The 26,458-nt window shown below is 34.4% G+C and overlaps 4 protein-coding genes across 4 annotated transcripts; 2 read left to right on the top strand and 2 right to left on the bottom strand.

Annotated features, from left to right (window-relative positions):
* Positions 1 to 82: 82 nt before the first annotated feature.
* Positions 83 to 1,144, top strand: M430DRAFT_58556 (hypothetical protein). The gene has a single exon (XM_024868740.1). It carries the CDS (start codon positions 172 to 174, stop codon positions 1,069 to 1,071), a length of 900 nt encoding a protein of 299 aa, XP_024720727.1. The 5' UTR covers positions 83 to 171; the 3' UTR covers positions 1,072 to 1,144.
* Positions 1,145 to 9,207: 8,063 nt separating this feature from the next.
* M430DRAFT_18973 (hypothetical protein) lies at positions 9,208 to 9,531 on the bottom strand (the record flags this gene model as incomplete). Its single annotated transcript, XM_024863997.1, has 1 exon — positions 9,208 to 9,531. The coding sequence occupies one exon, from the start codon at positions 9,529 to 9,531 to the stop codon at positions 9,208 to 9,210; it is 324 nt and encodes a 107-aa protein (XP_024720726.1).
* A 590-nt stretch (positions 9,532 to 10,121) lies between these two features.
* Positions 10,122 to 11,433, bottom strand: M430DRAFT_27832 (hypothetical protein; the record flags this gene model as incomplete). The annotated part of the gene is made up of 5 exons (XM_024865735.1): positions 10,122 to 10,260; positions 10,306 to 10,422; positions 10,595 to 10,779; positions 10,816 to 11,195; positions 11,427 to 11,433. The coding sequence occupies 5 exons, from the start codon at positions 11,431 to 11,433 to the stop codon at positions 10,122 to 10,124; spliced, it is 828 nt and encodes a 275-aa protein (XP_024720725.1).
* Positions 11,434 to 11,639: 206 nt separating this feature from the next.
* Positions 11,640 to 12,702, top strand: M430DRAFT_42058 (hypothetical protein). Its single transcript, XM_024867525.1, has 2 exons — positions 11,640 to 11,866; positions 11,939 to 12,702. Exons 1-2 carry the CDS (start codon positions 11,799 to 11,801, stop codon positions 12,531 to 12,533), a joined length of 663 nt encoding a protein of 220 aa, XP_024720724.1. The 5' UTR covers positions 11,640 to 11,798; the 3' UTR covers positions 12,534 to 12,702.
* Positions 12,703 to 26,458: the final 13,756 nt, after the last annotated feature.

The raw sequence follows: 26,458 nt of genomic DNA, 5'->3' as shown, positions 1-26,458 counted from the left end.
GGTATCGTGGCCCTCGCCTAAGTAGAATTGCTACGTCTCTCGCTGCAAATCCCCATCTCTTCAACCTTCACGATATCGTACCTTTGACTTCTGTCATCCGAATTCAAATCCACATCATTACCATCACTATCTCTTCATAATCTCAACCTCAACCTTGCTCACGAGAACAAGATGACCGTTCTTCTATCTGGGAAAGACCTCAAGAAGGCGCCGAAATGGCGCCCTACAAACGTGCCCTCTCTGTTACCACGGAAGCGTCCACGGGCGTTGACCTGTCCACTTCCTGCCAAGACTGACAAGTCATGGAATCCATTCAAGAAATCCGTCTTACAGCAGACGTGTGATCAATCCCAATCTGGCCTTGCGCGTCTGCCAGGTGAAATCCGCCAGCTTATCTGGACCGAGGTTCTAGGCAGGCATTTGCTACACATCGTCTATGCTCCTCAAAGGCTTCTCGCTATTGACTGTGCTGAGGAAGTCGACGACGAGCTCGAAACACGCCATCATCTCTGCTGGGGGGTCACAACTGCGAAGGCTCCCAGCGGATCTTACCTCTATCCTCATTCCGATCACCCTGCCAAACCTGCAAACCTGCTTCCTCTACTGCAGACATGTCGGAGGATCTACACCGAGGTGATTTCTATACTCTACGAGGACAATATCTTTGATATCGGCAGCCTCCTTCCACTCCTGTACCTCCAGCGTTCTGTCCTGCCCCAGCGCCTAAACCAGATTCGCGTCCTGAACTTGACCTACAGCTACGCGATGGTCATCTCTGCTAGCCCGCTTATCTATGAAATCAACGAGTGGCGCGAGGCCTGCGATGTGCTCATGAGCTTCGCTGGGTTGCAGGAGCTCACGGTGCACTTCAAGAAGTCGCGCAAGGATTCCTGGCCAGGCGCGGATGGGAAGAGTCAGTGGGGGCCGCTGCTGGAGGCACTGACGCAGATCAACACAGCGAAGAAGAAGTTTGATGTCTTTCTGCCTTGGACCGAGGACGAGTGTGCTGAAGCGGCGAAAGAAGGCGGCTACCCGTTCCGGTTGATGCCAATGGCAGATGTGGAAGTATAGCATGTCACTCTCCTAGGCCTTTACTTGAACATACTTTAACTAAGCCCGCAAGTTTGTAAACTTCTGATCCGTGAAATATACAGTGGATAATACACGTTCACTAATCTTAAACTAAGGAGAGTTACTTTCTAAAGTGCTAGCATTCTGTGTTAGAGTTGAGATTCATCTAAAACTCAAGCTCTCGAGTGGTGCTCGCTTCCTTACCCCTAAAAAATAACAATTATAATATAACACACAGTCGTTACTAATCAAAGTCATCACAAATACCTTCTCGACTACTCTACTTTGCTTCCGAAACCAACCCTAATGCCTTAGACTTTAGGTTCTGCCGATCTTGCGATCTTACAGCGCTATGTTACTCTCAGTCACTGCTGTAATGACCAGGCAGCCACTGTCTTCTCAGCTCTACAACCACCCTTAATGACGTGCAGTTAGGATGGGCCACATAGGAAGACTAGCTCTTAAGGAACCGCGATATGAGGATATTTCTTTCCTTGGGTCATCGTTCCTGGACTGGCTCAAATTTGAAACCAAGAGAACAACCGTTGTATTACCGAAGGCGGCGAAGCGCTGTCTTTAATCACATCGGATGCTGTTGTTTCTAATGCCTGGGCGCTAGGCGAACGGTCGGCTACCTTTTCTTTTAGCAGAATTCGTAACTCCGCAGCTTCCTCTGAGAGAAAGTTGGGAAGATATGCATCAACAATTAACATTGGGGATAGCCTTGGGTGACCAGGTAGTCTCCTGTGCCTAGCGGTCTGCAAAGTTGGATTTGCGCCGTGCTTTATGAGAGTTTTGAGGGTTTGTGCCTAAGCTTTAGCGACCTCTCTCTAGTTCAAGTCGATTTCGTGAACTTCCGGCCGTCTTACATCCTTTCCTGTACCTACAACAATTTTCTTAAATCTAGTGTTTGTTTAATAACGCCCTTCCCTAGCCTGTAAAGGCACTAAATTTGTCCGATTCTTCTATCTAAGTCGTTATATTACCTACCTAACGCTTTTTCGTGTCGCTCTAGCTACTATAGCGGCTTCTACCCCTTAGCGCTCGATTCTTATTAAAGACTACCTTATAGGCTATATACGCTAGTAAGAACCCCCTTTACTAACTAACCTTAATTACTCTTTAAAGAGACAGTATATAAGCTTTAACGTTATAGCTCCTTCTTATCTTAATTTAGGTAATAGAGTACTAACTATAAACCTAGCGTCCTAGGCTATTAGAAGCTACCTTAACGCGATTAAAAGAAAGGTAAAGCTATAGTATAAGATTATGTACTCCTTTACTAATACTATAGATATGTTTGTAACATAATAGAAAGCGCTTAACGAGCGTAAGCTAGCTCTTAATATCTATAGTAAGATCGTTAATTATATCTTAACCTTAATATACGTAGACTCTAGTAATTTTGTCCTTTTATGCCTTAAGAGCTACTCTTTAGTATATACCTCTTTAACGCTAAAAACCGTTAGCTTTATAGATATAGTAAAAACCCTAAAAAATTTAGGGGTAGACATACGCCTTACTAAGTAGTTAAATTTTTTATTAGCTAGCTATACCCTTACTTTAGCCTTAAGTAAGGTTTCTATAACCTTATCTAACTCTAGAAACACTAGTAAAAAAGAGGATTAACGCCTCTTAGTCTTAGTAAAGAATACTATACTACTAAATTAACTAGAACCCTTTACTCTCTAGTAAGCCCTTTACTTAAAGATCTTAGGCCTTACTCTAGTGTCTATCTTACTAATTACGCCTATATAGATAAGGTAGGCTATTATACTAGTTAACCTTATAATAAGAGATCTTCTTATAATATAAGAGAATACTAAAATTATTCTCTAGACCTTTTAAGGTATAGTAGTTAAGTAACCTAAGACCTAGTACAACTATACTATACTAGGCGTCCCTTATATAATATACTAGCTAACTAGTAAGCCGGTTTATAATACTACTAAACTAGTTATAAAAGAGGTAATAGCCTAGACGTAAGAAACACTAATCGACTATAAGGCCTTTTAGTATAGCCCTAATATCCTTACTAATAAGACTACCTAGATTATCTCTTTCTTGTCTCTAGTACGCCTCTTCTAGCTCTTTAACGTAAGTAAGCTCTTAAAACTAATTAATAAGAAGCCTATAATCTCTAGGCACGACCCTAGCTACTAAGGCTTTTATAACCCTATAAAGTATACCTAGTACTAGCGTTATAATAACTATAGTATATAGGTTAACTAATACACTAGACTTACTAGCGTTAACTATACTTAGAAAGTACGCTATACTAACTACTATAGTCTCTTTCTTATAAGACACGACTACTACCTAGTAGCCTTTTAAAGAAAGAATAGTAGAATTATCTACCTTACTAAACAAGAGCTTAACGCTATCTATAGATATAAAGACTGTAACTTTTAGGACGCTTATACTATATAATCTTAGCTACTAGTACTATAACTTTAATCCTAGGCTTAAGGCCTAGAGGTTAATGTTATAGATAGCTAGGCAATAATAAGAAAGAGTAAGAGAAATAAAGACACTATAGCTACTAAGGTAGTATCTACGTCCTTATAGGCTTTCTTATAAGCCTCCTTATAGTTATTAAGCTCTACCTTATTATAACTAACAAGTAGCCGGCTAAAGTAAAGTATAGCCTTAAGAAAGAACCTTAATAAGGCTAACCTAGCTACTACTACCTTTAAATAAGCTAACGTAAGAGATATAGACATTAATACTATTACCTTATGTTAGGAAGCTAGTCCTAGTACTATAGCTTACGCTATACACGACTACTTAGTAAGAATAAGGACCTATAGGTCTACTAGGTAAATATAGCTAAAGGTATACTAAAGTATATTATAATCTTATATATAGTAGCTACTAAAAAGATAGACGTAGTATATATCTAAGAACCCTAGATATAACTAAGAACTAAGACCTAGAGCTACCTAAGGTACGACTACTACGTCCTTATTAATTTATAAGAAAGTAAGGACTAAGACTAGAGAGAGAAGAAGAGGCCTTACGTTATAATATATGTCTATAAAGGCGCCGACCTTAAGACATAATAATACTACCTAATCTATAGCTAAGACATAGTCTAGATTAACGTTAATAGCTACGCTATTCTAAATGTATATAGATAACTATAGACCTTAGAGGTTATTAACTACGTTACCTACCTACTCTCTCTAGTAAAGTACCTTATTAAGAGAGACTTTAACGCCTATTACGATATATTTAAGCCTAGGGCCTAGGTAGTAGATTAAGGCGTAGAGCTTACTTACTAGATAATAAAAAGTAGTATAGACTTTGTTAGAATACTAAGAGAACTAATATAAAGGGCTAGTCACGTCTTAGACCTTACTTTTTTTAACGTCTCTTTTATATAGACATAGATTAGAGACGATATATATAGTAGTTTAGACTATAAGACCTAAGTTACTACTATCCTTAGCTAAAAGGTAGTCTCCTTAGACTAGTACTACTTTTAAGTACTAGAAGTAGAGCTACCTAAGTTTATAAGGCTAGTTAAGAATAGTATAGTAAGCCTCTTAGACCTATAGAACATTAAGGAGACTACGTCTCTTAATATATACGCTACTAGCCTTATAAAAGTCTTTAACTTAGTTATCTAGACAGTTAGTAAACTAGACTATAAAAGGAGAAGTAAGACCCTCTAGTAGATACTAAAATATAAAACCGCGTATAGTAATTACCTAGACGTATAACGCTATAATAGCTACCTAGACAGTAAGACTCTTTATATAATAAGAGAGTTCCTTAGTACTATCTATAAGGTAAAACAAGACTACTAGAGATATATAATTAATAATATAAGTAATAACAAATCACTTTATAAGGTTATTAGCTAGTATAAGCTTATCTCTACCCTTAAGGTACTACCTTTAGAGATAGATAGAGTTACGATAAAGAATACCTTAGAAAAGGCTAAGGCCTTTTAAAGAAGAATCCTAGAGCGCTTTACTATAATAGACAATCTTAATATAGACTTACTTAAGGGCTAAGACAGACCTAACAACCTTTTATAGGCCTAGTTAGTATTAATTAAGGAAGTAGAGCGTAATACTATTAGTATATTAAGTACGTCGCCTAGTATAGATAAGGTTATAGTACGCCTTCTTTAGGCCTACTAAGAGTACGTTAAGTATAAGATCTATAGCCTGTTTAGTAAGTACCTTACCTTTAACTACTTTCTAGAGTTATAAAAGCTTATAGAGGTAGCTATACTACCTAAGGTAAGTAAGAAAGATAAGACATTACTCTAATCTTAGTAACTAATCGCCTTACTCTTATATGTCTTAAAAGGGCTAGAATAGGTTATTACCTAGTAGATCGTATAAATAGCTATTATATATAGTATCCTTAGCCTATAACATAGTAGGGCCTTACTAAAGTAATTAGTAATAGATCTAGTCGTATCCTTTACTTATAACGTTAAGGCAGCTATAATAGCTAGGCTTAAAGTCACGATAGTTATAATAAATATATAAAGAGTATTTAACGCGCTACTTTTCTAGTACCTACTTACTTATATAACGTAGTAAGGCTAGCTACTCTCTCTACTCTAACTTATTTATAGCTTTCTTATAGAATAAAGGGTCTAGGTTAGACTAGAAAAATCGATTATAATAAAGTATAAGGTCTTATATAGTACTCCTTAAGGCTCTTTACTCTTACTAGTACTCTATATACTTTACCTTATAAAGCTCTTCTTATAAGATACTAAACTACACTTTAGATATATAAATAACGGCTACCTTTACTATACTATAAGATTACTAGATAATAATGTACGACTCTTTACTAAGGACGTAAAGGACATTTTAGCCTAAGGGACTAAAAACAAGATCTTCTTTATACTAGAAAAGCTTAAAATAATATACTTATCTTAAAAAGAGGACAACTATATAATATAGTATATAGTTAACGACAAACTTACGATTACCCTAATTATAGAGGCCTTATAAGAAGGCGTGTAGCCGGCCCTTAAGTAGCTTAGCGTCTAGTTTAATAAGAAACTTACCTTTAAGAGGTATATCTCTAAGAGGGCTATTAAAGTACAGAAAGTAGCCTACTATATCTATAGACTTATACAAACTATATATAGGCTACTAGCTAGCTTACTCTAAAAGGCAGTTATTACATGTGTACTACCCTTAATACTATATAGTATAAAGGTATAGTATAGTAGACAGACTAAGGCACTATACTATTAGTAAGGTAATAAGAACTAGATAGTTAGTATATAGAATAGCTAGTATATTAATATTATAGACAAGACGATTACTCTAGCTATATAAGGGGTACTACTAGTCTAAAAGACTACTCTAAACGTTACCTTCTTTTAAGATATAGGCCTCTCTTTAGTAATAGCCGCTCTTAAAGATACAAAACTATACTTTATAATACGACTATAGATAGTAGACTAGGAACACTCTTTTATATAATATATTACACTACTAATAATTACTTAGAAAAGGAGATAAGGTATATAATAGATCTTAAAGACTAAAGTCTAGTAACTAGGTATAATCCTCTTAGCTATACTATAACTAGTCTTACGCCTATTATACTTTACTAGAGGCTACTAATCTAATCTAACTAGTAGCGCTACTAAAGAAGCTACGTTAAAGGCGTTTAAAGAGTAGTAAGTAATACTCTTATCTAACGATATTATGATTTTTTTAGATAGTTTAGAATAATATAAGCGTAGAATAAGATATGTTAGGTATAGGTACGCGATATACTAGAACTACTAATAGGTAGCTATAAGCTATAGGTTAATTAACCTTATATCTTACGTCTTTAACACTAAGTCTATTAGCGCCTAGAAGAGGCTATAACAGGCTATTAGGATACTACTTAGTGTTAGCTAACACTAGATCTAGCTATATATTAATAGTACCTTAGTTATCTAGTATATCTAAGGTAATATATTACTGTTATTATAGTAAGTATTTTATAACTACTAAGATATTATATAAATACATAACGTTAGAGTCTACTAGGCCTTAAGGTATATAGGTATTAAAGGTAATAAGGTAGTAGACAGGCTAGCTAACATTAGGGTACGCGTACTTAACTAGGACATAAGACTACTATTAGAGCCTATAGTAAGCGGTATCTATATAATATACTAGTAATATAAGGAGACTATATAAGAGTCTTAGTAGACAAAGTGTAGCTCTAAGCTGTCTAGCTAGTACAGAAAGTAAGACCTCGACTATTAAGTTAAACCTTAACTAGAGCTAGAGCTCTCTTAAGCTACGCTATATTAACTCCTTACTATCTAGTCTTCTTATAAGGACTTCTTATAGTATTACCTTAAATTTAACTATAAAGATACTAACCTACTCTACTCTTATAGTAACTAGAAGGTACCGGACTACGTAGTATACTACTAAAAGGTAAGACGCTCTTTCTAGTACTAGCCTAAGAGGCCTTAGACACTACCTATAAGCTTGATTAAGAGTAAGGACTACCTTACACGCCTAATACATGTACTAAAACACTTTATAAGATACCTTAAGGTTATAAGGTTCTACTCTAGGATTTACCCTTAGTAAAACAAGTAGTACTTAGGGTAGTAGGCTATCTTACCCCTCCTTTTAGTTCTCTTACTCTAACTCTTAGGTAGTATAGTATAGTCTTAAGAGACGGTTTCTTTAGCTTTAGGCTCTAGCTCTTATTATCTCTTTAGTAGTAGTACTAGTAGTAGTACTCTTTTCTTCTTCTTTTCTCTTATAATATACTTTCTTTCCTTTATCTTTACTAGCCTTTAGCCCTAAAACTATTACTTATAATAGTAGTACGTAACCTAGTCTTATAACTATTAGAACAATACGCTATTATAGTAACTTAGAGGGTATCCTTATCTCTTACTCTAGTAGTCTATCTTACTTATAAGGAAAGGTTATAGTTACCTAGCTTCTAAGAGGCTATACGCGAATCACTACTTAAAATGCTTTCTAGGGTTATACTCTATATGTAAACATATCTATAGCTTAGTACGTCCTTATACCCTTTAGGAGGTTACAGGCGCCTAGCTTTGCTAGCGCCCCCTAGACGCAAATTAATATCATCATTATTATTATCTACATCCTTTCCTAAGGTAAAATAGGAAACAGCCGTAATAATGGCATCTTCTCAGGGCGTCGTGCCAGAGTACGAAAGATTGGGGTTTGTACCGGCTTAAAGGATCTGCTCAAGTAGAATAGGATCAGGTACTTTAGGAGAAGCCCCAATCTCTTGCCAAGTCGATGAGATTTCGTGCGTTAGCATGTGCTGATTCACGTCGTAGTCGACTATAATTCCAGACTTGTATTTGATATCCACGTAATAGGAAAGCCCTATGTTATTTGTGAGGTCGAAGAATGTGCTTGCTTTTGCAAGGGGTTTGATTCCTAGTAATTCGATATAGTACGACCAGTGATTGAGAGTTGTCGGGTTTTTCATCCGCCATTAATATAAAGCTATAATATCTAGCTGATCCAGTAGTTTAGGAAAGCCAGAGCCAAGATCTGCTTTAGCCTACTTTGCATATTCTAAGGCGTTCGTAAGTAAATCCAAATCTAGTAGACACTTTAGATTAGGGTCGCAAGCTTTGAGCTACAAGACACAAGATCTTAATAGGGAGAGATTTGGACTGAAATATGTCCCAAAGACGGACCTAAACCTCTGGTTTCTCAAAGTAGTTAGAGACAGTTCGATAGAGGAACGAAACCTTCGCTTTAGGTGCGATGTCAGAGAATTAAACATCATTGACTCGAGTAGTCCTATACAGACACTTTTTAGCCGCGCGTCTATTAAATTACACCTCGTGGAGATTTCTTCTGTCGTTAGAGGTTGTATAGGTGCATTTTCCGCCAGGTTTTCGTCCTCATCTTCTGCCCACGACAGAGTGAGCAGTGTCACTGGCTGGTTCGACCTCTTTTGGGCTGTTCGCACTATCTGAAATATTTGCGATGCTTGCTGATGATAAAAAGGGTCGGTGTGCTCTAGCATATGTTCGTATAGTGCCTCGAGGTCGGCGGGAAGATGCCGCACTCGTTTCTAGAGATCCGAAATCCGGTTGTAGTCTCGTAATCCATGGAGCAAGGACTTCACAACAAGCTTTACCTACAGAAAAACCCCACTAGCTTTCTCGACGATCTTATCGATCAAGAGAGAAACTTGAACTGCGTGCTGCTGAGACAGCTGAACCATGTACTTATGGGTACCTAGCTTGTCTTTGACATAGTGGTTGATATCACCATAAGTTAGGTTTTGCAACTTCAGATTTGGACACTCAGAAAAACCCCGCTCAAAAACTACTAGAGGTCTGCTGGATAGGCATATCTTGATGTGGGGCGAATTGGCGTACCCTTCGAACAACTCGACGATGTCTTCGTAGTCGCCTTCGGAGTCTTCGTATTCATCTAGTCCGTCTATGAAAATGCACATCCTTAAGCTCATTTAAAGCCTTTGAAGTACAGCGCGGAAAGTACTATTTAACTGGGACATACTCTAAGCCTTGGGTGCTGGCGGCAGCAATGGGGAGTCCGTGGGTATCTTGCTGGAAATCAATGCTGTTGCTCTCGCTGACCAGGCTTCCCAGATACCGGGCAATATTTTAGGGAGCAGCTGGCGATGGCGGTGCAAAGTGTCAAACAAGAGCGACCGTAAAAGACCCCGTTGGTACGCTGTTCTGGATCTCCGCTCCTCCAAAAGAAGTAACCTGAGATTTCACATGGCATCGATCCCGCCCATTTTTGAAGGTCCTCTCTCGTCCTCTGATTCTCGTAGATGTATCTCATTAGAGTCGATTTCTTTGACCCTGCTTTCCCGTTTATCTAGTATATCCCATTCCCAAAACGGAGCCATTTAACAAAGTTGCTCTACGGCTTTAAGGAGACGTGTGACTCCTCGTATATCCATTCGAATGTCTGATGATAAGCAAGTTTAACACTCTCCAGGCGATCTGAAAGGGTAGAAAAGGAGAGGCTTCCTAGGATACCGCTTTTAATCATCAGGTTACGAATTTCTTCTTTAGTTTAGAGTGTCGTAGCAAAATTGTCGACATCCTGGTTCTCCGAGTCTTTCAGGCTTTTGGTGGTCTGTAATTGGCCAACAACATCTAATTTTTCTCTTAGAAATTCATTTATCTTTTGGGCGGATTTTCCGTGTTTGGATCTTGTAGACGCTTTATGCTTAAGCAGCTTCTCCGCTTAGACGTACAATTGGTTTGCTAAACCGTCGCGATTGTTGAGAAAAGTGTCCAAAATAAGTCTCGTAGATTGTTCAAGTTGATGAGAGGTATGAGACTGCTGGACAGCAAGGTCATTGAGGGCACCGCTGTACTAGATCAATCTCGGTATTTAACTGGTTCGCAAACAGAGTAACCTACCGAAAGGAAACTAGAATGCGGAATTCTATCTCGCTCCTGAACTCACGGAGAGTTGCTGCAAGTTTTCCGATCTTATCTCGATTCCACGATGCTTCTAGCGCTTTTCGGAAACTCGCCTACCTTCTAAAATGTGCTGCTTGTGGAAGCTTAGAATTGATAGAGCTACCATAGTTCAAAATTGACTCTTTGGGTTTGCCTAGAGCAAATGAAGGGCCGACGTTCAAATCGGCAACTTGGGTCCGGCTTGCTGCTTTCCCTTTTTCTTCCTCCTTTCCCTCTGATTTCTTCTTTTTGACCTTTAATTTCTGAAGGCGCGTAATTAATTCTTCCGTGATGCTTACACATCTTCGGCAGAGCTTATCTAAGGCCTTACCGTCCTCTGAAGGCTTGAGCACCGAAATACCCCGGTGCTCAGGCAGTTTCCCCCTTAATCCCTTTACTAACGTCGTAATATCTTCTGTGATAGTCTTAACATCGACATTTTCCGTCAATACCCCCTCTTTCGATTTGTACAACTGCCTACTGAAGGAGAGCAACTTGCTGCCGAAATCCACGAATTGAATGACACTGCTTGCGACGGAAAGGGCAGTCAAAGGATCTATAGTGTTTCTAGACTCGTGGACACTTTCAATTGGTTTGTATGAGGATATAATGAGAAACAAAGTTGCAAGGTGAAAAGAAGGCTTAGAATTCTGCGACGCGTTTGAATTTGCAGGACAGCCTATCGATGCTGAGTCCACGACCTAGCTACGTGGCACCGCATGTTCGCGCGCAGTCCTCCCTATCTTGTTGAATCCGTTTCAATCCTAGAAAAGTCTTATTATTCTGCATTATTCATACAACATAATGCAGCACTTAAGTGAAATACATTGATTTCCCTGAGGTTTAAGCGTGGTCTAACAATTTTTCAGGCTATGCCGCCTCTGAACGACGAGGCTCCTAGAATGCTTACATTGCATCTCCGCATCGCGTCGAACTTTGATCCCTGGAATATTTAGAAGCACATTCAAAGCATTTTAAAATCGTCTTTAGGTGATTCTTTTAGGTCTAAATATTATTATCGTTAAAATATCTTCTAAGTCTTGTTACACGGGATAATCGTTCTATCGCGGGAACTAATGAATTAAATTAACTAAGGAAGAAGGATTAAAGTGATTGTATAGAGTGCCTATATAGTATAGTAAACAAAGAGCATCTATTTTTCTGGTAATCTCACCTTCTTCTCGCCTCCCCAGCCTCGCGACAGCCTTTTTCTCTCAACCACTGTGTCTCCTTACGCCCATTTCCTCACAACATCCTTTTCCTCACCGCAATCTATTCCATCATGGCAGCAACCGAAGAGCCAGCGCCTGCCGTACGAGAGTCACCGTGGGATGAACGTCCGCCATTGGTGTAAGTTCCCTAAATCCCCGGGCGCGATTCCAGGTCCCCGCCGTGGTTGCAGCTAACTTGCAGCCATCTCAGACGCGCACTGGCAAACAATGACAAGGACGATATAAGCTCCCTCTTGGACAGTGGCGAGGACATCAACTTCATGTGGACCGCCCAGTTACCCTTCAAAACGAGAAGGAGCATCGAGGGAATATCGATGTGCAGGTATCCCATTGATTTCGCCGCTGCAGCATCAAGCCTTGAGATCGTCCAGTTCCTGGTCGATCGTGGGGCGCGGCTCGACATATCCAACGCATTGCACGCAGCGGCAGCTGCGGTCGGCTGTAGCGAGGAAGATCAGAGTGAACGAGTAAAGGTTATCGAGTTCCTTTTGACGCAGGGGATGGATATCAATAAGCTCGAGTTTGCTGGCGAGGAAGACTTTGCAAACCAGTATTGGGGCAGGCCGTACGGAACCCCCTTACATTATGCGGCCTCGTGGGGATGGCCGAAGATAGTCGAATGCCTGCTCGATAATGGGGCAGACCGGGATGTCCACGCTGTTTCCTACAAAAGCAAGGTTGATTATGGCACAGCACTCGACTGGCAGAAATCGAATGATCCGGATGAGGGAATGTATAACAGACGTGTTTTGGTACTTCTGGGGGGCAATGAAGATAAATTGTGATGTCATGAGCGCGGTCAGGTGACTCTATAGGATGGACCATCGGGTGATAGTTGCTTTCGTATCGCAAGTTTTATCAAAAGCATCGGCTTTGTGGCCGTACTTGTAGTTAGCCGCGCTGCTGTCCATGTAGTATTTCTATTTCAACCGCTCCTCTTTATTTATAGCCTACTTATTATTTGCTTTAAGGATAATAATAATATTAATATTAATTTACGTCTAGAGGCGCTAGTAAAGCTAGCTACCTGTAACCTTCTAAAGAGTATAAGGACGTACTAAGCTATAAGATTATTTATATATAGAGTATAACCTTTATCACAGGTTAGAACCTAGTAAAGGGTTAGTACTAAGTACGTAACTAACTAGACTATTGTTACCTTACTCTAATAGTAAAGTTTTCTCTTACCTTCTTGTCTTATACAAACCTTTCTTTCTTAGAGTATTCTTCTTATAGAATAAGTTAGTATTTACCTAAGTATTATATTATTAACTCTTAATATTAGAATACCCTTACCTTTTTATTTAATTAAAGCTTTTTATAGCTCTATTATATAAGAGTATAAGATAGATTAAGACTATCTTATAATAAGTTTCTAAACCTTCTTTAGTAGCTTATCTAAAAGCTAAGAAGGCTAAGAGTAACTACTTATTAACTAGAGTTAAGGAGAGTATTTAGAGTATAAAGTAAAGTAGCTAAAGCTAATAATATAATAGCTTTAGGCCTAAATAGCTTAATATATAAATCTACTACTTTTAATTATTTTAACTATTAAGTACTCTAATACATAAGATTATAATAGCTTAGGAATTAAGTATAAGGTAACTACGTACTATAACTAAGGTAATAGTAGTGTTAAAGAGTATAAGAATTAAGAAAAAAAGAAGAAAAGAAAGAAGGATTTAGAGATTAGTCTATAGTTAAAGTAGTAATATACTTTTAAATATACTATAACTATTTATTAACTCTTACTTCTTTTACTTTATAAAAATATACCTAATATTCTAATCTTTCTTTTTTACTAAAAGGTTATAGACTATTAGAGTAAGAAGAGATAATGTAGACATAATAAATAAACCTTAATAAGATATAAGCCTCTTTTTAAGTAACCTTTTAAAATACCTCTTTATAAGTAAGTAGTAATAAACTTAGTATAACTTCTTAAATATTAGTAAAAATCCTTTTCTTAAGTAAGACTAAGTTAAATAAGAAGATTACTTAAGTAAGAGTAAAGTAGTACCTTAAGTAAAAGTAAGACTACTTTATAGTAGTTAAGAAAAGAAAGGCTTTCTTAATAAACTTATATAAATTTAATAACCTTCTTAAAGTAAAACAACCTTTTTAGTAAACTTATATTAAAGAAACAAGAAAGAGCTATTATAATACCTTTTTTATTTTACTAAAAAACAAGATATATATTATAGGTTAGAACCTAGTAAAGGGTTAGTACTAAGTATATAACTAACTAGACTATTGTTACTCTACTCTAATAGTAGTAGAGTTTTCTTTTACTCTCTTATCTTATATAAACCTTTCTTTCTTAGAGTATTCTTCTTATAAAATAGAATAATACTTACTTAAATAGTGTATTATTAGCCTATAATATTAGAATACTCTTTCTTTTTTATTTAATTAAAGCTCTTTATAGTTCTGTTATATAAGAGTATAAGATAGATTAAGACTACCTTATAATAAGTTTTTAAACCTTCTTAAGTAGCTTATCTAAAGGCTAAGAGGGCTATAAGTAGCCGTCTACTAACTAAGGTTAAGGAGAGTAACTAGAGTATAAGATAGAGTAGCTAAAGCTAGTAATATAATAGCTTTAAGCCTAGATAGCTTAATATATAAATCTACTACTCTTAATTGTCTTAACTACCTTAATACTAATCCTAGCTATCTTAATACTATTATATACTATCTTAATACTACTACTTGTTACCCTTATAAGGCTACTAGTAAAGCTATATAAAGAAAGGTAAAAGAGACTCTTCTTAGATACTACTACCTTTAATAAGACTAAAGCCTAGTCTATTATATAGTGTTTAGTAGTTAAAGCTAAGCTTAAGGTAGACCTTACTTACGACTTAGCTACTATACAATTTTAGTACGTCTATAGCTAGTTAATAAGTAAGGCCTTAGCCTAGATTACTTTATAAGTTAGATTAAATATATAAAATAGCTTATTTATTAAGAATAAGATAGATATCTAGCTATTAGAGTAACTCTAGTAAGTATTTAATAATACAAAGTTAAGAAAGTCGGTATTAGGTGTGTATTTATAAAGTAAAAGAGTTAAAGACAGATATATAGTATATTTAAAGACAAAGGTAAGTAGTTATAAGGTTAAGGGTTTATTATTAGTACTATTAATAGTACTACCTTTACTTCCTAAGATACGCCCTTCTTAAGACTTATTACTAGAACGTAGTAGACAAGATCTAAATACTCTTTAAGTACTATACTTTATACTAACGCTCTTAAAGTACTTTTCTTAAGACATATCTTATTTATAGCTTTAAACTAAGGTATACTTATATAACTAAAGGCCTAAGGTAGAACTACTTAAGATTTTATAAAGAGATGTATATACTACTAGATTACTCTTATATATACGTATAGTACGTCTTAGCTTTACTAGATTAAAGAGCTTCTTACTACTCTACTATAATAATATAATAAGAACTACTTAAGAGTCGTAATTAGTTAAGTCTTATCTAAGGCTAAGGCCTTTATAAAGAGTCTAGTCTAGTGTTCTACCTTTACTCTAAGCCTCTTTAAGAGAATACTACTACTACTATATAATAAGAACTAAAAGAAGACGTCTATCTTTTTCTTATTAAACTTATATTCTATCTTTAAGTAGTACTACTTATTAAGACTTATTAATTACTTACTTTTTATATAGATATACTAGACGTCTCTTAACCCTAGAATACTAAGGGTTTTAATAGCCTTATCTAAGTACTTAATAGTATTATCTTATATAAGAAGTTTATATAAGGTTCTTTTTCTTATAAGCTTTCTCTTTTTTTTTTACCTTTATTAAAGGCCTACTTATCTTACTAGTAATATATATGTCTTAAGAAAGGTACTAGTAAAAGTAGTTAGTATTAAGCTATTTAGGTCTATTCTTATCTTAAGCTTTTCTTTACTAATATATATACTTTATCTAGACTTAACTTTCTTAACCTTTTTTTTAAAAGTAAGGACATTACCTTAGCTATATTTACTATATTATATAGCGCTTCTTTAGTATATTATATATATAAGACCTATACCTCTTATTAACCTTATATATATTATGTCTATAACTATTTATAGCTCTTTATTAAGTTACGACCTTTGTCTAAGTTTTATAACCTTTATCTATCTTATAACTAAGTTTTACGACCTTTGTCTATCTTACAACTAAGTTTTATAACCTTTGTCTGTCTTATAACTAAGTTTAACAACCTTTATCTATCTTATAACTAAGTTTAATAACTTTTATCTAAGTTTTATAACCTTTATCCTTAATTATAACCTCTTCTTATCCTTTTAAAAGAATAGCCGCTTTTTCTTTCTTATTATCTACTCTTTACTATAGCCGCTAGTTCTATAACTTTTATTATTAAGGTTATTAGCTCTTACTCTAGTTAAGTTTTAAGACTTCTTAAGTTAACTCTACTTTTTACGACTTATTATTAAGGATTTAGGCTCTTACTTATCTAAGTTTCTAGACCTTTTACGTCTACTTTTATAACTAGTTATTAAGGATATAAGCTCTTACCTTAGTTAAGTTTATAGATATCCTAAGTCTATATAGATCTACTATCTCTCTAAGGTTAATAGTATATAAATCTACTATTCTTTAAAGTTAATAGTATATAAGTTTAACGACTTTACTAGTTAAGGGTTAAAGTCTTACTTAGTTATATTTTAAAGACCTCTCTAAGTCTTAATAAGTTTAATAACGTCTTAGGTTAAGAAGGTACTATTCTTTTAAATATTCTTATTTCTTATAGTAAGACTATCTTATAAACGCCTTTTTCTTACCTTTTACTACTACCTTTACTAATACTACTTACTTCTTATAATACTATTATTATATCTTCTCTTATATCTCTTTTAACGCCTACCTTACTTACTTTACTTACTTATTATATAATAAGTAGTTAATATTTATTACTTACTTTTTATCTTACTCTTTATATAGCTATATCTACTTTTACTACTTTATTTAAGTTAGAATCTCTTTTCTTACTAAGGTAAAGTATTACTTATACTCTTATAAGAACTCTTTTTTATAAATATAACGTACTTCTTATATTTATATCTTACGTTAATACTATAATAGATCCTCTTAGTACTTTACCTTTATGTCTAATAAGATGTTTACTAGCCTAAGTCTTAGTACTTACCTTATCTTTCTTATAAGTAGCCTGTCTAAGTAGCCTTATCCTTTTATTACTTCTTACTATTACTATTAGAGAAAGCCTTTAAGTATTAGCTTTTTTCTTACTTCTTACCTTTACTACTACTCTTTAAGCTATAGTACCTTTTAAAAGTATATAAACTACTTGTCTTTTTAGAGCTAGATAATAAACGCTCTATCTTACCTTTATAATACCTAAGCTAAGAGGTTTACTATAGCTAGTTATTAAAGGTACTCTTAAAACTATGTCTTAAAGTCCTTAAAGCGCTTAGATAGTTACTAGAGGCTATATAAGTACGCTATTAAGAAGTAGTGTAGCTCTAGCTTTTCTACTCTTATAATCTACTTAAAAAGGCTCTTAAACTTCTTAACTACTACTATAAAGGCCTTATTATTTACTATACTCTCTTCTTACTAGGCTACTATAAGTAGTACTTTATACTTAATAATTAGTACTATATACTACTAGTATACTTATATATAGTATACTAGTCCTTACCTTACCTTAAAGACCTTAAGCTAGTATACCTAGCTAACTATACTACTAAACCGCTACTTTAAGTATACTAGAAAGTTAATACTTACTACTATTATTAAGAACTTAAGGTATATATACGTTATAACTTAAGAGATAGTCTACTTATATACTATAAGCTCTTTTTCTCTTACTACTATTATTATATATCTATACTTAGCTAGGTTTAGCTATAGCTAGTTCTCTCTTATTTATACCTTAACTCTTATTAAAAGCGCTTATACCTTATTAAGCCTTTACGTTATAAGTACCTTATTATTTATATAAAAAAGGTACGTTAAGAGCCTTACTACCTTACTATTTACTTACTTAAGTAAGTTATTAATATATAAGTTAAAGAGCTATAAGAAGAGTAGTAAGCCTTAAAGTACTTCTTACTCTTACTTAAACTATATTAATATCTCTTTGTTTATAAGTACTTACTATACTTACCTTATAAATATTAGCTCTTATAAGAAAGAGTATACTTTTAGTAAGTACTTATACGCTCTTAGCTTCTAGTTAAGCCGTACTTAAAGGACTATATTAAACGCTACCTAAAAGTTAAGAAAGACTACTATTATCTACTCTTAAGTTATAAGTACTATATATACTATAGCTATATTTATATATATTAAGTACCTTAGCTAGAACCTAGCCTAGGTTTAGTAAAGACATACTTACTTTTTTCTTTAGTATATATATAAGAAGAGCTACTTAAATACCTTTTAGAAGATATATATAATTAAGATAAGGTAAAAGTTTACTATATCTTACTACTACTTATTGTCTTTAGTTAGAAAGTATACCTTAGCCTAGTTTTATACTTATAACGTCTTTCTTTACTATATATACGTATTATAAAAGTATAAGAGTTATGTCTTAACTACTATTATCCTTATAACTTATAAGAACTAGATATAGATCTTATTTACCTTATAGCTCTTATTAGCTACTTACTTTCTAATCTTTTTCTTAAGCTTAGCTTATAACTACTAATACTCTTACCTTATAAGCGCTTTTTATATAAAGCCTTTACCTTACTACTACTTATTAAGGATCTATATATTCTTAGCTAAGACATTCTTTTCTTATACTACTACCTTAGCTATTACTATAATTAGCTTATTCTTACGTAAGTTATATACTACTTCTTTATAAAGCTACTTACTCTTAAGTCTTATCTAGACTTTTAGCTACTTTAGCTACCTTACTCTCTTACTTATCTTTTTACTTCTTACTTACTTAAGTACTTATACTTATATCTTTTAGTACTATCTTACTAGCTTTATATTTATTATATTTATACTATCTTCTTTCTTAAAGATTAGCCTTTTACACTCTTATCTTACCTTTATAATAATCTCTTTCTAGACCTAAAGCTCTACTACCTATATAACCTAAAAGTAAACAAGTACTTTCTCTTTCTTTTCTTATACTACTTAGCCTTTTTCTTATACTAGTAGCTATAGTATAAGTATATATATATAGTTAGTCTATACTTATACTACTACCTCTAGGAGCCTAAGGGTTGTCCTAGCCACTAAGTAGCCTTAGATAAAGATATAGTCGACTATTAGCTACTCTTTACTTATTACTAGTACTACTTACTATAAGTTTGTCCTTTAGCTAAACTCTTACTATACCTTAACCTAGTCTTATAGTCTAAGCACTTCTTACTACTATATATAGTCTAGAAAGTATATATTAATGTCTTTAAAGAGCGCGCTTACCTTTATATACTTAGCTAGCTTAGTATATATCTTACTTATTATTATACTCTTAAGTAGTAAGTATACTTTAATATATATAACCTTACTTACTTATATTATTATACTATATACTATTACCTTAACTTACTTAACCTGTCTTTACATTACTTATATTAATATTAAGTATACTTTACCTTTTTTATATACTTACTTTCTTACGCCTCTCTTTCTTATTATACTTACTTTAACTACTTACTAGTTACGCTTATACTATACGTACTTAATAAACTACGTCTCTTTAATCTAGAGGTAGTTAAACTCTTACTTAAGTAGTATATAGTACTTTATTTATACTTTTAGCGTTAGTCTCTAGATATTAACGTAGCCTAGCTAGACCTTTTATAGCCTTATACTTACTTTTTTTTTATATAGATTACTTTTTAGAACTTTTTATATATACTTATCTCTTATACTATATATTAGAGTACTACCTACTCTTCTTTAGCCTTTCTTAGGTCGCGCTTAAATATCTTAATTACTTTTTATTACCTTATAAGCTAGGCTACTACCTCTTTATTCTTACTACTTAACTTAGGTACTAGGTAGCTATTACTTAGGCTAGGCACTATAGTCTTAGTACCTTAGGTCTATAGTACTACTAACCTTTACTTAAACATAGTTTATAAGAGTTAAGTAAATATAAGCTTGTCTTTTATCTTTTATAAGTCCTTAATTAGGCTACTAAGCGTCTCTTATACCTTTTAAAGGCCTTTAATTACCTTTATAATCTATCTCTTTACTAGTACTAGGTTGTCTACTATCTTTTACCTTAGCTTAAGGTTAGAGGTTTATTGTTAGTACTGTTAATAGTACTACCTTTACCTTCTAAGACACGCCCTTTCTAAGACTTGTTACTAGAACGTAGTAGACAAGATCTAGATACCCTCTAGGCACTATACTCTATACTAACGCCCTTAAGGTACCTCTCTTAAGACGTATTCTATTTATAGTATTAAACTAAGGTATACTTACGCGACCTAAGGCTTAAGGCAGAACTACTTAAGGTTCTATAAAGAGATGTATATACTACTAGATTACTTTTATATATATATATAGTACGTCCTAGCTTTACTAGGTTAAGAGGCCTCTTACTACCTTACTATAATAACATAACAAGAACTACTTAAGAGTCGTAATTAGTTAAGCCTTATCTAAGGCTAGGGCCTTTATAAGGAGTCTAGTCTAGCGTTCTACCTTTACCCTAAACCTCCTTAAGAGAATACTAATACTACTATATAATAAGAACTAAGAGAAGACGTCTATCCCTTCTTTATTAAACCTATGTTCTATCTTTAGGTAGTACTACTTACTAAGACCTATTAATTACCCGCTTTTTATATAGATATACTAGACGTCCCTTAACCCTAGAATACTAAGGGTTTTAATAGCCTTATCTAAGTACTTAATAGTATTGTCTTATATAAGAAGTTTATATAAGGTTCTTTCTCTTATAAGCTTTCTCTTTCTTCTTTACCTTTGTTAAAGGCCTACTTATCTTACTAGTAACGCGTATGTCTTAAGAAAGGCGCTAGTAAAAGTAGTTAGCGTTAAGCTATCTAAGACTATTCTTGTCCTAAACTTTTTCTTACTAACATAAGTACTCTACCTAGACTCGACTCTCTTAACCTTCTTTCTAAGAGTAAGGACGTTACCTTAGCTACGTTTACTATATTATATAGCGCTTCTTTAGTATATTATATATATAAGACCTATACCTCTTATTAACCTTATACGTATCGCGTCTACGACTATTTATAGCTCCTTATTAAGTTACAACCTCTGTCTGTCTTATAACTAAGTTTTACGACCTCTGTCTGTCTTATAACCAAGTTTTACGACCTTTGTCTGTCTTATAACTAAGTTTAATAACCTCTGTCTAAGTTTTATAACCTCTATCTAAGTTTTACAACCTCTGTCTGTCTTACAACTAAGTTTAATAACCTTTATCTAAGTTTTACGACCTTTATCCTTAATTATAACCTCTTCTTATCCTTTTAAGGGAATAGCTACCCTTTTCTCTTTACTATCTACTCTTTACTATAGCCGCTAGTTCTACGACTTCTACTGTTAAGGTTATTAGCTCTTACCTTAGTTAAGTTTTAAGACCTTTTACGTCTACTTTACTTTTTACGACTTATCGTTAAGGATTTAGGCTCTTACTTGTCTAAGTTTCTAGACCTCTTATGTCTACTTTTACGACTAGTTGTTAAGGATATAGGCTCTTACCTTAGTCGAGTTTATAGACATCTTAAGTCTATATAGATCTATAATCCTAAGGTTAGTAGTATATAAGTCTACTATCTCTTAAGGTCAATACTATATAAGTTTAATAACTTTACTAGTTAAAGGTTAGGGTCTTACCTAGCTATGTTTTAAAGACCTTCCTAAGTCTTAACAAGTTTAACGACGTCTTAGGTTAAAGGGGTACTATTCTTTTAAGTATTCTTATTCTCTATAGTAAGATTATCTTATAAACGCCCCTTTCTTACCTCTTACTACTACCTCTACTAACGCTACTTACTCCTTATAATACTACTATTATATCTTCTCTTATATCTTCTTTAACGCCTACCTTACCTACTTTACTTACTTATTGTATAGTAGGTAGTTAATATCTATTACTTACTCTCTACCTTACTCTTTATATAGCCGTATCTACTTTTACTACTTTATCTAGGTTAAGATCCCTCTCCTTACTAGGGTAAAGTATTACTTATACTCTTATAAGAACTCTTCTCTATAGATATAGTGTGCCCCTTATATCTATATCTTACGTTAATACTATAACAGATCCTCTTAGTACTTTACCTTTACGCCTAATAAGATGTCTACTAGCCTAAGTCTTAGTACTTGCCTTACCTTTCTTATAAGTAGCCTACCTAAGTAGCCTTACCTTTTTATTATCTCTTACTACTACTATTAGAGAAAGCCCTTTAGTATTAGCTCTTCTCTTACTCCTTACCTTTACTACTACTCTTTAAGCTATAGCGCCTTTTAGAAGCGCGCAAACTACTTATCTTCCTAAAGCTAGATAACAAACGCTCTACCTTACTCTTATAATACCTAAGCTAGAGGGTTTACTATAGCTAGCTATTAGAGGTACTCTTAAAACTACGTCTTAAGGTCCTTAAAGCGCTTAGATAGTTACTAGAGGCTATATAAGCGTACTATTAAGAAGTAGTATAGCTCTAGCTTTCCTACTCTTATAATCTACTTAAGAAGGCTCTTAAACCTTCTAACCGCTACTATAAAGGCCTTGTTATTTACTATACTCTCTTTTTACTAGGCTACTATAAGCGGCGCCCTATACTTAATAATTAGCGCTACGTACTACTAGTATACCTATATGTAGTATACTAGTCCTTACCTTACCTTAAGGACCTTAAGCTAGTATACCTAGCTAACTATACTACTAAACTACTACTTTAAGTATACTAAGAAGTCGATACTTACTACTATTATTAGAAACCTAAAGTACGTATATATTATAACTTAAGGGACAGTCTACCTATATACTATAAGCTCTTTCTCTCTTACTACTATCGTTACGTATCTATACTTAGCCGGGTTTAGCTATAGCTAGTTCTTTCTTATCTACGCCTTAACTCTTACTAAGAGCGCTTATACCTTATTAAGCCCTTACGTTATAAGTACCTTATTATCTACGTAAAAGAAGTACGTTAAGAGCCTTACTACTTTACTATTTACTTACTTAAGTAGGTCGTTAATATATAGGTTAAAGAGCTATAAGAAGAGTAGTAAGCCCTAGAGTACCTCTTGTCCTTACCTAAACTATACTAATACCTCTTTATTTATAAGTACCTACTATACCTACCTTATAAACATTAGCCTTTATAAGAGAGAGTGTACTCTTAGTAAGTACCTACGCGCCCTTAGCTTCTAGTCAAGCCGTGCCTAAGAGACTATATTAAATACTACCTAAAAGTTAAGAAAGACTACTATCGTTTACTCTTAGGTCACGAGTACTACGTATACTATAGCTACGTTTATATACGTTAAGTACTTTAGCTAAAACCTAGCCTAGGCCTAGTAGAGTCGTGCCTACCCCTTCTCTTAGTACGCGTATAAGAAGAGCTACTTAAATACCTTTTAGAAGATATATATAATTAAGATAAGGTAAAGGTTTACTATATCTTACTACTACTTATCGTCCTTAGTTAAGAAGTATACCTTAGCCTAGTTCTACGCCTATAGCGTCTTTTCTTACTATATATACGTATTATAAAGGTATAAGAGCTATGTCTTAACTACTATTATTCTTATAACCTATAAGAACTAGATATAAATCTTGTCTGTCTTATAGCTCTTATTAGCCGCTTACTTCTTAATCTCCTCCTTAAGCTTAGCCTACGACTACTAATACTCTTACCTTATAAGCGTCTCTTACGTAAAGCCCTTACCTTACTACTACTTGTTAAGGATCTACGTGTTCTTAGCTAGGGTATCCTCTCTTTATACTACTACCTTAGCTATTACTATAATTAGCTTGTTCTTATACGAGTCGTGTACTACCTCCTTATAGAGCCGCCTACTCTTAAGTCTTGTCTAGACCTCTAGCCGCCTTAGCCGCCTTACTTCCTTACTTGTCCCTTTACCTTTTACTTACTTAAGTACTTGTACTTATATCTCTTAGTACTACTTTACTAGCTTTATATTTATTATATCTATACTATCTCTTTCCTTAAAGATCAGCCCTTTACGCTCTTACCTTACCTTTATAACAATCTCTTTTTAGACTTAGGGCTCTACTAGCTATATAACCTAAAAGTAAATAAGCGCCCTCTTTTTTCTTTCTTATACTACTTAGTCTTTCTCTTACGCTAGTAGCTATAGCGTAAGTACGTATGTATAGTTAGTCTATACTTATACTACTATCTCTAGTAGCCTAAGGGTCGCCTTAGCTACTAGATAGCCCTAGATAAAGGCGTAGTCGACTATTAGCTACCCTTTACTTATTACTAGTACTACTTATTATAGGTTTGCCCTCTAGCTAAACTCTTACTATACCTTAACCTAGTCTTATAGCCCGGGCGTCCCTTACTACTATACGTAGTCTAAGAAGCGCGTATTAATATCCTTAAAGAGCGCGCTCGCCCTTATATACCTAGCTAGCTTAGTATATATCTTACTTATTGTTATACTCTTAAGTAGTAAGTACACTTTAACGTACGCGACCCTACCTACCTACGCTATTACACTATATACTATTACCTTAACTCGCTTAACCTGTCCTTACGCTACTTACGTTACTATTAGGTATACCTTACCCTCTTTACGTACCTACTCTCTTACGCCTCCTTTTCTTCTTATACTTACCTTAACTACTTACTAGTTACGCCTATACTACGCGTACTTAATAAACTACGTCTTTCTAATCTAGAGGTAGTTAAACTCTTACTTAAGTAGTGTATAGTACTCTATCTACGCCCTTAGTATTAGCCCCTAGACGTTAACGTAGCCTAGCTAGACCTCTTATAGCCTTATACCTACCCTTTCCTTACGTAGATCGCCTTCTAAAACTCTTTATATATACTTGCCTCTTATACTATACGTTAGAGCGCTACCTACTCTTTCTTAGCCTCTTTTAGGTCGTGCTTAAATATCCTAATCGTCTTTTACTACCTTATAAGCTAGGCTACTACTCTCTTGTCCTTACTACTTAACCTAGGCGCTAGGCTACTATTACTTAGGCTAGGCGCTATAGTCTTAGTGCCCTAAGTCTATAGCGCTACTAACCCTTACTTAAATATAGTTTATAAGAGCTAAGTAGATACAAGCTTATTGTCTATCTTTTACAAGTCCTTAATTAGGCTACTAAGTATCTTTTATACCTTCTAGAGGCCTTTAATCGCCTTTATAATCTACTCCTTTACTAGTACTAAGTCGTCTACTATCTTTTACCTTAGCCCTAGCCGCCTTACCCTTTTGTCTACTACTTTACGCTTCTAGCCTTATAGTACTAGGCCTTAGTCCTTTAAGACAAGTATTATAGCGTAGCTAGATGTTGTCTTAGCTAACGCTAGGGTTACTATCTTATACCTAGACGCTCTTTATAATGTCCTAATCTAGCTAGCTAATATATTAGAGGACGTTAGTACTAAAGCTAAGGGCCTTACTACTACTGTCCTAAGAGAGGATATTAGCGCTAATATTAAGGGTACCTCTAGCTGTCGTAACTATTCTTAAAGAAGAGGTAAGGATAGTATAGTAGATAATGTTAGTACTAATGTTAATAGTACCTCTAGCTGTTAAGGCTATTATAGAAGAGAGGGTAAGGATAGTGTACAGCTCTTAATTAATAATGTTAGCGCTAATGTTAAGGGTACCTCTTACTATTAGGCCTATAGAATAGAGGGCGCGGCTACTATATAGCTCTTAGTTAATAATGTTAGTACTAAAGTTAAGGAAACCTCTTACTACCTTTACTACTCTTTTATAGCGTTTAGGTACTATACAAGCTCTACTATCCCTAACTATATTAGTAATAGCCTAGCCTACTTTAAGACTATCGTAAGGTCGTTTATCTTAACTAGTTTAGCCTTAATTTTAAATAGCTTTTATAATAAGAACTATAGTAACGACCTGTCTAAGCTCTTAAGGTTAATTGTCTTAAGGTTAACCTTAATCGCTCTTACCTCTTCTAGCGTCTTTAATCTAGCCTACTCTACCTACTTAGGCTAGACTATCTAGCTAGTCTTTATAGCCGCCTTAATTAATTCCCTAGCTACTACTCTTACTACTTAGTCGTCTAGATGTTGTTAGGTAAGGTTAATATACGCTTTATAGCTTAGCTATAGCGAGTATCTCTTACTATATACTATATAGTCCTAGTACTACTAAGAGAGTCTTTAGGCTAGCTTTCTTTTACTATTCTTTATATAGCCTAGCCTATTATAGCTTTTATAGTAGATCTAGGCCTTATAGTTACTATATAGGTACTTAGTAAAGGCCTGTATATCGCCTTTCTTTACGTACCTACCTTATCTTAAGTATACCCTTAACATTTAGGCTATAGTTAGTTGTGTTATTACTTAGCTATAGCTGTTTATCTTTTAACGCTTATCTAGTATAAATCGTTAACTTAGGGTTTTCTTTTAGTAAGGCCGCTTTCCTTATATATACCTTTATCCTTAGACCTACTCCCTTCTCTCTATCCTTACTATAGTCTTAGTATAGCTACTTTATCCTAGCCCTTCTTGTCTCTTATCT

This window comes from Amorphotheca resinae, assembly GCF_003019875.1.
Source record: "Amorphotheca resinae ATCC 22711 unplaced genomic scaffold M430scaffold_6, whole genome shotgun sequence".
NCBI lineage: Eukaryota > Fungi > Ascomycota > Leotiomycetes > Helotiales > Amorphothecaceae > Amorphotheca > Amorphotheca resinae.
Note: the sequence above shows the minus strand (reverse complement) of the source record. Positions and strands in the feature narration are given on the sequence as shown.

Bases quoted from the DNA above. Each gene is read 5' to 3' on its own strand.
- M430DRAFT_58556 (XM_024868740.1), top strand. From the start codon at position 172: ATGACCGTTCTTCTATCTGGGAAAGACCTCAAGAAGGCGCCGAAATGG.
- M430DRAFT_42058 (XM_024867525.1), top strand. From the start codon at position 11,799: ATGGCAGCAACCGAAGAGCCAGCGCCTGCCGTACGAGAGTCACCGTGG. The intron at 11,867-11,938 runs GTAAGTTCCCTA...CAGCCATCTCAG, and splicing joins GATGAACGTCCGCCATTGGT to ACGCGCACTGGCAAACAATG.